The sequence below is a fragment of the Aegilops tauschii genome, chromosome 4 (assembly GCF_002575655.3).
Source record: "Aegilops tauschii subsp. strangulata cultivar AL8/78 chromosome 4, Aet v6.0, whole genome shotgun sequence".
Lineage (NCBI taxonomy): Eukaryota > Viridiplantae > Streptophyta > Magnoliopsida > Poales > Poaceae > Aegilops > Aegilops tauschii.
The window spans coordinates 512,176,044-512,190,323 of NC_053038.3; the positions used below are offsets into that span (position 1 = coordinate 512,176,044).

A 14,280-nucleotide genomic window follows, 5' to 3' on the forward strand; every position below is an offset into this window, starting at 1 on the left:
ATATCCTTTTCTCGTGGTGGGTTTCCACAGAATGTTGGTTTCCGTATGATATTCTCCCCACAAAGTGATCCGTGGATTCTACACTACTAAATTGGATTCTACACTACTAAGCAATCCATGATTCTACACTACTAAATTTCTACTAAGTATGGATTCTACACTGTTAAAATTTCTACACAAAGCAATCCATGAATTCTACACTACTACACAAAGCAATCCATGGGCGAAACCCTACTAAAATTCAACAACAACAACAAAAACCTAATCCATGGATTACATGACGTTCGCGGATGAAGGAGGCGCGAGGCGAGGGATCGAACCTGTTGTCACCGGCGGTGTGTGCGATGAGCGTCTAGGTCCCGGCGGCGAGGAGCGGCGAGGTCGGAAGGAGGCGGTGGCAGATGGTCGAGAGAGAGGGGTTAAAAGGATAGAAGAATGTGAGATGGCTAGGTTTTTTTATTGAGTATGAGAGGTAAAGGAGATGGACCAGTGTTGGCATGGGTCTAATAGGCCACGCCATAACTAAGTACATCCCAAAACAAATAACATAGATAACACAAATGACGTACAATAATTTTTAGCGCCACCACTAAAGAAATAAAGCTGACGTACCAAATATACTAACACCACCACTATTTGATTGATTGAGAATGCCGCGCCACCGACTAAGTTGCGGCTAGCTATTTTTCTACTGGTGAGAGGTACAAAAACGTGTGCTCTACTGATCAAGGGGAGGTCACTAGGCATGTGGTTCTTTGCACGATCGTGCACATGTATGATGATATAGTACCGGGGATGAGCGGACGTTGTTTGTCTTTCACGTGTTGCTGAGCCGCACCTTGGTTTGGGCTGCCATGTATTCGAGAAGAAGGTTGTTGATGTCTATGCGGAGGAGGCTTCGCTATGACTTGTGTCTGTAGCCTTGGTGATTATTCACTGCTATCTAGCACCTTGGCCCACTGGTTAGAATATGTAAACTCGGTCATCCTTAGAGTATTTACAGCCGGACCCTTATTTTCTCCCTCAACATCCGCTCGATCAGGGTCCTGTTAAAAACAGTGACCCAACTAAACCCCATTTCGTCCCTAAAAACTCGAACTGACCGGCGTACCTCACACTGAGACCATATATGAGGATAATATAAGGAGTTAGCGGACACGCCCGAACAAGTCCGGGCAGCCCCCTCCAAATGGTCCCACACCTACAGCCACCCAATCCTTCTTCCTTTCTCATCTCTCTCTCGCTTGGAAGAGGCAACGGCAAGAACGAAGGGGGCGGTGCCTCGCGGCGGCTCCAACGTGGGCGGAGGAGGCGGCTGGTCGCCGCACACGCTGGCTAGCTGGCCACATGTGTTGGTCGTCCGCGTGTGCATCGGCTGCTCGCGTCCATGGCCGCCGTGTGCTGGCTGGTTGGCCGCGCATGCGTCTGCTTCTCCCGTCCGTGGCTGCCGCGTCTGCGCGTGCTGGTCGCCGGGTGCCGGTGCCGGAGTTCGCCCCGCGTCGAGGCTCGCCACGGCGGAGCTCGTCCGTAGGGCCGGACCAGAGTCTCGCCTGCCCTCGCAGGAGCTCGCCCGCGCTCCGGGCTGGAGACCAGACCGTAGCTTCATGTGCCGGCCGACGTGCGCCTCGAGCCTCAAGCAGCCTGACGTGCGCGCTACTCGGGCTCGACCCTCCGCCCGCTGCTGCTGTGTGCAGATGTTGTGTGTGTTATGTACTCCCTCCGTCCGAAAAAACTTGTCCCTCAAATAGATGTATCTAGCATCAAGTTAGTGCTAGATACATCCATTTAGGCCTTCTTTGGATTGAAGGATTTTCACATGATTCTCACGGGATATCAGTCCTTAGGGTTGTTTTCTATGGAATGCATTTGGATCACAGGATTGGGTCACTGCAATTCCTCAGGATTGGGTCGCCAAGGTGCCGATTCCAGAGAAATTTACGCATGAGGTCCGACCTCTGGAAAAATCCATAGCCTTCATTTTTCCTATTCCTTTTGTTTTGCAAATTCTGTGATCTAAAGAAGCCGTTAAGGGATAAGCTCGAGACAAGCTTTTTTTGGACGGAAGAAGCATGTGTGCAGGATGCGCGCTCCGGCCAGACGGCCGCGTGTGTTGCCGCTACGTGGGCGCTCCGGCCAGACAGCGTGTGCTGTCGTTGGGTGCGTGCTCCGGCCGAAAGTGCGTGAGATGCAATGCGTTCTTCAGGTGCCGTAAGTGCGTGAGCTGCAGTGCGTTCTACGGGTGATGTCACTGTTGTGCGCGCTCTCCACGTGCTCCAGCAGTGTCGCACTCAGCATGTTCGATGAAATGTCACGAGTAGAAAAAAATTGGGGGTTCAAAGTAGGAGCGTGATTATTTTGTAGGAAAAATGAGGGATCAAAACGAACGCGCCTGAGCATTGACAGGGTACATTCACGCATGTTTGAGGACCCAAACTAGGTAGGTGCGGTTGTAGATGCTCTCGGAGCTCTTTCAAAGAAAATTAACTTTTACTATTTATTAACTTGCCTTTTTTTGCCCTTTTCTAAATTATTCCAAAACAGAACCTTTTATGCATGCCACCATGTCAAGTTGTCAACAACCATGATATGGCTATATACTGCCACTCTTTTATGATGGAAACCAATTAATTTGTTACTCCCTCCGTTCTTTACTATAAGAACATTTAGCTATTTCAAAACATTGACTACATAGAAAAAGCTAAAGGTCTTATATTAGGGAACATAGGGAGTAGATTCGAAGACACCATCAACTATTTTTCATTCATGCAGAAAATAAACTAACAAATGTTGAATGAAGCAAACTTTTTCTTTTGTGTGAAGTATTAACGCAAAATTGAATTGCTCAAAGTATGTTCACCACACTTCATCCACTTGGTGAAACATATCATAAATGAGAGCATATCAAAAAGTTGAAAAATTCATTAGAATTGTTCGAGGGTTGGCACAAGATGTACTCTACCTTACAACAAAATTTAAAATCTGAATTCAATCAACAGTTGAACAAAGATTAGCTGTTTGAATTCAATGGTCGTAAATGCAAAATAGAAAGAGAAAAAAATGCAATAGTTCTCCTTCCGATACTAAAGTTGTACTGTATTAAAACAGCAACAATTAATATTAATCGGAGAGAGTGTTAAATTTAACGACCAATCGCATGAAAGCAAAGAATGTCAAAGTGATTTATATTCGGCAGATAGTATTCCTAGTTCCCACCCTTGTTTTGTTTTACAAACATAAACTGAAGTTTCTTGTATCTGAATATATTCATGAGAATTTGTATGAACAATGCATGTGGGTATAAGAGTGGACACCTTAATTACAACAACAAATTAAGGGAAGGTACCGCCACCTAGCTAGGAATCAAAAATGGGATACAGATCGTATCTCAAACTGCAGCTTCCGCCTAACACCATCCCTCCCTCCTTGGCGCACCCTCTCGCCAGCAGCTTACCAATGGCGGCCTCTAGGCACAGCTTGCAGTCCCCACCGGACAGGTCCTTGGTGCACTGGGCGAGCCCGTGCAGTCTCCGCGTCCCGGCGACCGCCTCGGCCGCCCCGGCGGCGAACAGCAGCGGCGAGAGGTACGCCGTCCTCGTGAGCCTCTTCATCATGCCGGCGACCTCGTTGTCGAACTCGGCCGACCTCGCCGCGTCCTGGACGCCGCCCGGCACGACGAAGCTGTGGTCGGCGTCGACCTCGCCGAAGAAGTGCTCGTCCGAGTAGCGGAGCATGCAGGCGTCGAGCCACACGACGGCGTCCTTCTTGGACGAGCAGAGGCGCTGGGCCTGGGCGCCCGCGGAGCGGATGCACTCGGCGCATGTCGTCCTGGGGACGTCGCCGCGGCAGAGGGCCAGGCCGTGCACGCCGCCAGAGGTGCCGATGTCGAACCCGATGGCCGGGGCCTTGGTCTCGAGGAGCGACATCAGCTGGCGCAGGCTGCTGGCGAAGGGGCTGTCGGCGGCGAAGCTGCGCGCGCCGGAGCAGGACGCGGCGAGCGCGTCGTCGGAGCCGGCCGCCGGTGCTACCAGGAGGAGGAGGAGAACGAGCGTGGCTTCAAGAATCGCCATGGCCGGTCGGTGAGTGGAGCAAGTTGGTTGCACACTTGCACGGTGTCGATATATAAACAAGTGTGACCGTGAGCGAAGGAAGGGAAGAAGCACCAAGGCGACCGGACCGGCGTGGTCTAAATCGTTGGACGCGTGGAGTAGGTTGGGGCTGGCGCTGGACCATGGTAGGTAGGCTAGGCGCTTCCTGGACGAGGTCGCATGCGCCGCCGCTACCCGATCCGCGGCCGGGACTGGGCAAGCCGCCAATCAAGAGAAGTCGTGCGAGAGCGACCCGCCAACGCTGACGCTGACCCGGCCGGACAGAGACTGGTGTATGTCATGTTTTCGGGAGTCTAGACATTTTTTCTTTCCAATTGAGTGCTATCCTCAACCGTTTCGTGGACGCTTTCAGACGTTCGAACCGGCAAAGTGATAGCAAACCTGGAGGCTTTGCCGGAGTCTGGATATCCGCCTAGCAAACCTCGAGCTTGGCTCCGGCCATCCGAGCACGCGACAGTCGCGGGGAGAGCATAACTCTGCTCCTCTGTAATAGAGTTTGAGAAATATTCTTCATGTAATCTTTTTTCGACAATGAAAACAGCAGGAAAGGCTCTTACTGCATATATATTAAAATGGTAAACAAGTTACATTTTTGTATAGTCAAGAAGGGATTGGGGGGACAAGCTGCACTTTGGTGTGGTGGACCATATATCTTAGATTGGGAAAATCAGTCTTGAATCTTTGCTTCTAGGATGAAATGGTGGGTGTCACATTCCTGAAATAGTTATTGTTGTGCTCCTTCCACAGGCTCCAAGCAGACACTAGGAAGATATCCATCATCATTTTGCAGGGGTGTTGCATCTTCTGCTGTTTGATTAGTTCCAGTCTATATATGGTCATGAGGGGTCCATTGGATATTGAGTATTCTCCAACAGTCCTGGCTGAATTTACATTGGAAGAATAAGTGTTCAGCCGTTTCCTCAACGTGATCACCACATAGCAGGTAGTCTAGATTGTTTCCAATATTGAAGTGTCTCCTTTTGAGCATGTTCCTGGTATTGAGTCGGTCAGCCAGTAAGAACCAGCCAAATACTTTGATCTTGGGCATACTTTTGGATTTCCATAACCACTTGAAGGCATCATGAGCAACTACATCTCTGAAGTAGAATTTATAATATGTTATGGTTTTAAATTTGGCATCTCCCCAAATGCATGTCCAAGTGTCATGTGATCCCGATGGATCAATGTTGATCACCCCTCTTTGTATTTGTCTCACAGCTTTATGTAATCTCAACTATCTCTCTACCTCTTCTCTCTCGTATTTGTTTCTATCTCCTTGTAATAGCTGGATTCCTAATCCATCTCTTGTACATCACGGCAAGATTCTGCCTCAATAAATAAACACTTGCGGCTCTCCCTCGATGAGAGTAGGAACGCTTCATCATACCAATCTTACATGGTATACAGAGCCAAGCCTCTTCCCTATCATCTAGCCAACACCAAAACAAAACCCTAGCCATGGCTACAAGCTCAAGCACCGTCGCCCTCACCCTTACTCCACCAACAGAGAAACTCGCAAGGGGGAACTACCTTCTCTCGAAAGCACAAGTGATGTCGGCACTGCGAGGTGCGCAAGTGACCGGACTCCTTGATGGCAGCGATGCCGAGCCGCCGAAAACGATGGAGGTCACGATGGCCGACAAGACCATGGCTATGGAGCCCAACCCTCTATACAGTCCGTGGTTGGCGAAGGATCAGCAGGTTCTGAGCTACCTGCGGAACTCGCCGACCCAAGAAATCCTTGCACAAGTCACCGGTAAGGAGAGTACCTTTAATCTATGGATCTATCTTACCACGGCAAGTTTCTACCTTAATAAATAAACACCTGCGGCTCTCCCTCAAGGAGAGTAGGAATGCTTCATCATACCAATCTTACATGCTATACAGAGCCTAGCCTCTTCCCTATCATCTAGCCAACACCAAAAAAAACCCTAGCCATGGCTAGAAGCTCAAGCACCGTCGCCCTCATACTCAGTGCTCCACCAACAGAGAAACTCGCAAGGGGGAACTACCTTCTCTCGAAAGCACAGGTGATGCCGGCACTGCGAGGTGCGCAAGTGACCGGACTCCTTGATGGCAGCGATGCCGAGCCGCCGAAAACGATGGAGGTCACGATGGCCGACAAGACCATGGCTATGGAGCCCAACCCTCTGTACGGTCCGTGGTTGGCGAAGGATCAGCAGGTTCTGAGCTACCTGCGGAACTCGCCGACCCAAGAAATCCTTGCACAAGTCACCGGTAAGGAGAGTACCTTTAATCTATGGATCTATCTTACCACGGCAAGTTTCTACCTTAATAAATAAACACCTGCGGCTCTCCCTCAAGGAGAGTAGGAATGCTTCATCATACCAATCTTACATGCTATACAGAGCCTAGCCTCTTCCCTATCATCTAGCCAACACCAAAAAAAACCCTAGCCATGGCTAGAAGCTCAAGCACCGTCGCCCTCATACTCAGTGCTCCACCAACAGAGAAACTCGCAAGGGGGAACTACCTTCTCTCGAAAGCACAGGTGATGCCGGCACTGCGAGGTGCGCAAGTGACCGGACTCCTTGATGGCAGCGATGCCAAGCCACCGAAAACGGTGGAGGTCACGATGGCCGACAAGACCACATCTATGGAGCCCAACCCTCTGTACGGTCTGTGGCTGGCGAAGGATCAGCAGGTTCTGAGCTACCCGCTGAACTCGCCGACCTAAGAAATCCTTGCACAAGTCATCGGTAAGGAGAGTACCTTTAATCTATGGATTGCTCTTACCACGTTGTTCGCTGCGCAGTCTCAATCTCGGATAACTAATTTGAGAATCGCCATCTCCAACACCAAGAAAGCCAATATGTCAAGCAACTCCTTAATCGCCAAGATGAAGAGCCTTGGAGGCGAACTTGCAGCCGCGGGTCATCCAGTAACCGACGAGGAATGGTTGACTACATCCTCGCCGGCCTTGATCGGGATTATGATCCCATCATTGCAGTAGTCGGTGCAATCAAGAGCTCGATCACTGTTGACCTTTTCTCACAGATTTCAGCATTCAGTCAGAGGATGGAGATGTTGGGCGACGAACCATCAGGCTTCCGTTCGTCTGCAAACGCCATGTACAGAGGTCGTGGGCAGGCCCGCACCAGCGGAGGTCGCGGGCGAGGGAACAGAGGGCGCAGCCGCAGCGATCGTGCCTCTCCCTCTCCTTCTCGCGTCGGTGGAGGCGGCGGCTACCAGCAACACCAACAACAACCTCCACAGCAATAGTAACAACAACTTGAAGGGGATTATCCCGAGTGCCAAATTTGCTACAAATATCACGCCAAAGGTGCAAGGGCCTGCTGGCACCGCTATGAGGATGACCATGAAGAGAAGAAGAAGGCCAACCTCATCACTAACTCCTACGGGATTGACACAAATTGGTATGCAGATTCCGGCACTACCGGGCACATCACGGGGGAACTTGACAAGTTGAGGATGTGAGAAAGATACCACGAAGGTGACCAAGTGCACACGAAAAGTGGAACGGGTATGGAAATTGCTCACATTGGTAACTCAATTGTTAAAACCCCCGAGAAAAATTTGCATCTCAATAATGTCTTACATGTTCCTCACACATCAAAAAATTCTTGTCTCAGTTCATCGTTTTACTCTTGATAATCAAGTTATCATAATATTCTATCCTCATTCTTTTGTGGTTAAGGACTTGGCAACGAGGAGAGTCATTCTTAGAGGAAAATGTGAGGGAGGCCTCTACCCACTCATATCATCAATTTCTTCATCATGGTCCAATAAACAAGAATGGAGTGTCACCAAACCATCTTCGGCAAAGTGGCATCGTCGCTTGGGTCATCCTTCTTCAACTATCGTTCAACATGTTCTTAGTAGAAATAAACTTCCTAAGTCTAGTGTTGAGTCAGTTTGTGATGCGTGTCAACAAGCTAAGAGTCATCAATTGCTATATCCTATCTCTACTAGTGTATTCACTGCTCCTTTGCAAGTTATTTTCTCAGATGTATGGGGACCAGCTCCTACATCAGTTGGTAGATTCTCATACTATGTAAGCTTTCTTGATGATTATAGTAAGTTTACTTGGATTTATGTGCTAAAGAAACGATCCGATGTATTTCAAGTCTTTAGCAATTTCAAAATCTTGTTGAACGCCATCTAAACTCCAAAATCCTTGCTATTCAAACTGACTGGGGTGGTGAGTATGAGACCCTTAGCTTGGGGATGCTCGAGGCACCCCAAGATAATATTCAAGGAGACCCAAGCATCTAAGCTTGGGGATGCCCCGGATGCCATCCCCTCTTTCGTCTACAATCCATCGGTATACCACTTGGAGCTATATTTTTTATTCATCACATGATATGAGTTTTGCTTGGAGCGTCTTGTATTATAGTAATCTTTGCTTTGCTTTGTTTTTTAGTTTTCCATGATCATTGTTCGCTGCACACACTTTTTGAGAGGGACAGACATTTATTTATGATTTGTTAGAATACTCTATGTGCTTCACTTATATCTTTTGACCTAGGCAGTTGCTCTAGTGCTTCACTTATATCTTTTAGAGCACGACGATGGTTATATTTTAAAGAAATAGTTGCACTCTCATTCTTCACTTATATCTTTTTAAGAGTCTAATAAATAGTAATGGTGATATGCGCGTGTTATAAAATTGGCCCTGATATTATAGGTATTCAAGAGGGATATAATAAAAACTTTCTTGTAAATCACTGAATATGATAGTTTTGTGTTATTGAGATGGTACTATGTGGGGGTACTAGTGAATGATTGTGGTTTAGTAAGAATATTGGTGTTAAGATTTGTGATTCCCGAAGCATGCACGTATAGTCTCTAGTTATGCGATGAAGTTGGAGCATGATTTATTATTGAGTGTCTACCTTATGAGTAGCGGTCGGGGACGAGCGATGGTCTTTTCCTACCAATTTATCCCCATAGGGGCATGCATAGTAGTACTTTGCTTCGAGGGCTAATAAACTTTTACAATAAGTATGTGAGTTCTTTATGACTATTGTGAGTTCATAGATATACACACTCTTACCTTTCCACCATTTGCTAGCCTCTTTGGTATCGTGAATTGCCCTTTCTCACATCAGAGTCGGTGCAAACTTCGTCGGTGCATCCAAACCCTGTGATATGTGATACGTCTCCGTAGTATCTATATTTTTTTATTGTTTCACGCCAATATTCTAAAACTTTCATATATTGTTGATGGGCTGCCCCGTTAGAAGGAGAGCTCGGAGAGCGTCTTTGCACAGAGAAAGCCCAAGGTTCATATGAACAAACACCAGGAGGGAGGAACTCACTGTCAAGCCGAAGACCCCAAGCCGAAGTCCTTCGTCCGAGGAAGATTTGTTGTGAAACGTGGTAATTTCAAAAAAAATCCTACGCACATGCAAGATCATGGTGATGCATAGCAACGAGAGGGGAGAGTGTTGTCTACGTACCCTCGTAGACCGTAAGAGGAAGCGTTATGACAACGCGGTTGATGTAGTCGTACGTCTTCACGATCGACCGATCCTAGCACCGAAGGTACGACACCTCCGCGATCTGCACACGTTCGGCTCGGTGACGTCCCACGAACTCACGATCCAGCAGAGTGTCGGGGAAGAGCTTCGTTAGCACGACGACGTGATGACGTTGATGATGAAGCTACCGGCGCAGGGCTAGCTTCGCCTAAGCACTACGACTATATGACCGAGGTGGATTATGGTGGAGGGGGGCACCGCACACGGCTAAGAGATCAATGATCAACTTGTGTGTCTATGGGGTGCCCCCTCCCCCGTATATAAAGGAGTGGAGGAGGGGAGAGCCGGCCCTCCTATGGCGCGCCCCATGGGGAGTCCTACTCCCACCGGGAGTAGGATTCCCCCCTTCCCTAGTTGGACTAGGAGTGGAAGGAAGGGGGAGGAAGGAGGAAGGAAAGGGGGGGGGGCAATTCGGATTGGGCTTGGGGGGGCGCCCCCTCCTTTACTCCCTTCTCCTCTCTCCCACTATGGCCCAATAAGGCCCATATACCTCCCGGGGGGTTCCGATAACCTCCCGGTGCTCCGGTATATGTCCGATCTCACCCGAAACCATTCCGATGTCCAAATATAGTCGTCCAATATATCGATCTTTATGTATCGACCATTCGAGACTCCTCGTCATGTCCGTGATCATATCCGGGACTCCGAACTACCTTCGGTACATCAAAACACATAAACTCATAATACCGATCATCACCTAACGTTAAGCGTGCGGACCCTACGGGTTCGAGAACTATGTAGACATGACCGAGACTCATCTCCGGTCAATAACCAATAGCGGAACCTGGATGCTCATATTGGTTCCTACATATTCTACGAAGATCTTTATCGGTCAAACCGCATAACAACATACGTTGTTCCCTTTGTCATCGGTATGTTACTTGCCCCAGATTCGATCGTTGGTATCTCTATACCTAGTTCAATCTCGTTATCGGCAAGTCTATTTACTCGTTCCGTAATGCATCATCCCACAACTAACTCATTAGTTACATTGCTTGCAAGGCTTATAGTGATGTGCATTACCGAGAGGGCCCAGAGATACCTCTCCGACAATCGGAGTGACAAATCCTAATCTCGATCTATGCCAACTCAACAAGTACCATTAGAGACACCTGTAGAGCACCTTTATAATCACCTAGTTACGTTGTGACATTTGGTACCACACAAAGTGTTCCTCCGGTATTCGGGAGTTGCATAATCTCATAGTCATAGGAACATGTATAAGTCATGAAGAAAGCAATAGCAATATACTAAACGATCAAGTGCTAAGCTAACGGAATGGGTCAAGTCAATCGCATCATTCTCTAATGATGTGATCCCGTTAATCAAATGACAACTCATGTCTATCGTTAGGACATAACCATCTTTGATTCAACGAGCTAGTCAAGTACATGCAAACTAGTGACACTCTGTTTGTCTATGTATTCACACATGTACTAAGTTTCCGGTTAATACAATTCTAGCATGAATAATAAACATTTATCATGATATAAGGAAGTATAAATAACAACTTTATTAGTGCCTCTAGGGCATATTTCCTTCAGTCTCCCACTTGCACTAGAGTCAATAATCTAGATTACACAGTAATGATTCTAACACCCATGGAGTCTTGGTGCTCATCATGTTTTGTTCGTGAGAGACGCTTAGTCAACGGGTCTGCAACATTCAGATCCGTATGTATCTTGCAAATCTCTATGTCTCCCTCCTTGACTTGATCGCGGATGGAACTGAAGCGTCTCTTGATGTACTTGGTTCTCTTGTGAAATCTGGATTCCTTTGCCAAGGCAATTGCACCAGTATTGTCACAAAAGATTTTCATTGGACCCGATGCACTAGGTATGACACCTAAATCGGATATGAACTCCTTCATCCAGACTCCTTCATTTGCTGCTTCCGAAGCAGCTATGTACTCCGCTTCACATGTAGATCCCGCCACGACGCTTTGCTTAGAACTGCACCAACTGACAGCTCCACCGTTCAATATAAACACGTATCCGGTTTGTGACTTAGAGTCATCCGAATCAGTGTCAAAGCTTGCATCGACGTAACCATTTACGACGAGCTCTTTGTCACCTCCATAAACGAGAAACATATCCTTAGTCCTTTTCAGGTATTTTAGGATGTTCTTGACCGCTGTCCAGTGATCCACTCCTGGATTACTTTGGTACCTCCCTGCTAAACTAATAGCAAGGCACACATCAGGTCTGGTACACAGCATTGCATACATGATAGAGCCTATGGCTAAAGCATAGGGAACACCTTTCATTTTCTCTCTATCTTCTGCAGTGGTCGGGCATTGAGTCTGACTCAACTTCACACCCTGTAACACAGGAAAGAACCCTTTCTTTGCTTGATCCATTTTGAACTTCTTCAAAACTTTATCAAGGTATGTGCTTTGTGAAAGTCCAATTAAGCGTCTTGATCTATCTCTATAGATCTTGATGCCCAATATATAAGCAGCTTCACCGAGGTCTTTCATTGAAAAACTCTTATTCAAGTATCCTTTTATGCTATCCAGAAATTCTATATCATTTCCAATCAACAATATGTCATCCACATATAATATTGGAAATGCTACAGAGCTCCCACTCACTTTCTTGTAAATACAGGCTTCTCCAAAAGTCTGTATAAAACCATATGCTTTGATCATGATATCAAAACGTTTATTCCAACTCCGAGATGCTTGCACCAGTCCATAAATGGATCGCTGGAGCTTGCACACTTTGTTAGCATCCTTTGGATCGATAAAACCTTCAGGTTGCATCATATACAACTCTTCTTCCAGAAATCCATTCAGGAATGCAGTCTTTACATCCATTTGCCAAATTTCATAATCATAAAATGCGGCAATTGCTAACATGATTCGGACAGACTTAAGCATCGCTACGGGTGAGAAGGTCTCATCGTAGTCAACTCCTTGAACTTGTCGAAAACCTTTCGCAACAAGTCGAGCTTTGTAGACAGTAACATTACCATCAGCGCCCGTCTTCTTCTTGAAGATCCATTTATTCTCGATGGCTTGCCGATCATCGGGCAAGTCAACCAAAGTCCACACTTTGTTCTCATACATGGATCCCATCTCAGATTTCATGGCCTCAAGCCATTTTGCGGAATCTGGACTCATCATCGCTTCCTCATAGTTCGTAGGTTCGTCATGGTCAAGTAACATGACCTCCAGAACAGGATTACCGTACCACTCTGGTGCGGATCTTACTCTGGTTGATCTACAAGGTTCAGTAGTAACTTGATCTGAAGTTATATGGTCATCATCATTAGCTTCCTCACTAATTGGTGTAGGAGTCACAGGAACAGATTTCTGTGATGAACTACTTTCCAATAAGGGAGCAGGTACAGTTACCTCATCAAGTTCTACTTTCCTCCCACTTACTTCTTTCGAGAGAAACTCCTTCTCTAGAAAGGATCCATTCTTAGCAATGAATGTCTTGCCTTCGGATCTGTGATAGAAGGTGTACCCAACAGTCTCCTTTGGGTATCCTATGAAGACACATTTCTCCAATTTGGGTTCGAGCTTATCAGGTTGAAGCTTTTTCACATAAGCATCGCAGCCCCAAACTTTAAGAAACGACAACTTTGGTTTCTTGCCAAACCATAGTTCATAAGGTGTCATCTCAACGGATTTAGATGGTGCCCTATTTAACGTGAATGCAGCCGTCTCTAAAGCATAACCCCAAAACGATAGCGGTAAATCAGTAAGAGACATCATAGATCGCACCATATCTAGTAAAGTACGATTACGACGTTCGGACACACCATTACGCTGTGGTGTTCCGGGTGGCGTGAGTTGCGAAACTATTCCACATTGTTTCAAATGAAGACCAAACTCGTAACTCAAATATTCTCCTCCACGATCAGATCGTAGAAACTTTATTTTCTTGTTACGATGATTTTCCACTTCACTCTGAAATTCTTTGAACTTTTCAAATGTTTTAGACTTATGTTTCATGAAGTAGATATACCCATATCTGCTCAAATCATCTGTGAAGGTGAGAAAATAACGATTCCCGCCGCGAGCCTCAACATTCATCGGACCACATACATGTTGGAAATATGCTCTAGAGGCAATAATAAAATGGTTATTATTATATTTCCTTGTTCATGATAATTGTCTATTGTTCATGCTATAATTGTGTTATCCGGAAATCGTAATACATGTGTGAACACATAGACCATAACATGTCCCTAGTGAGGCTCTAGTTGACTAGCTCGTTGATCAATAGATGGTTACGGTTTCCTGACCATGGACATTGGATGTCATTGATAACGGGATCACATCATTAGGAGAATGATGTGATGGACAAGACCCAATCCTAAGCATAGCACTAGATCGTGTAGTTCGTTTGCTGAGGCTTTTCTAATGTCAAGTATCATTTCCTTAGACCATGAGATCGTGCAACTCCCGGATACCGTAGGAATGCTTTGGGTGTGCCAAACGTCACAACGTAACTGGGTGGCTATAAAGGTGCACTACAGCTATCTCCGAAAGTGTCTGTTGGGTTGGCTCGGATCGAGACTGGGATTTGTCACTCCGTATGACGGAGAGGTATCTTTGGGCCCACTCGGTATTGCATCATCATAATGAGCTCAATGTGACTAAGTAGTTAGTCACGGGATCATGCATTACGGAACGA

At 46.7% G+C, this 14,280-nt stretch overlaps 1 protein-coding gene across 1 annotated transcript; it reads right to left on the reverse strand.

Moving 5' to 3' along the window:
* Positions 1-3,132: 3,132 nt before the first annotated feature.
* On the reverse strand, positions 3,133-4,130 carry LOC109779392 (antimicrobial ginkbilobin-2-like protein). Its single transcript, XM_020338005.4, has one exon. It carries the CDS (start codon positions 4,065-4,067, stop codon positions 3,354-3,356), a length of 714 nt encoding a protein of 237 aa, XP_020193594.1. The 5' UTR covers positions 4,068-4,130; the 3' UTR covers positions 3,133-3,353.
* Positions 4,131-14,280: the final 10,150 nt, after the last annotated feature.

Excerpts from the sequence above, each read along its gene's own strand:
- LOC109779392 (XM_020338005.4), bottom strand. The coding sequence starts at position 4,067 with ATGGCGATTCTTGAAGCCACGCTCGTTCTCCTCCTCCTCCTGGTAGCA.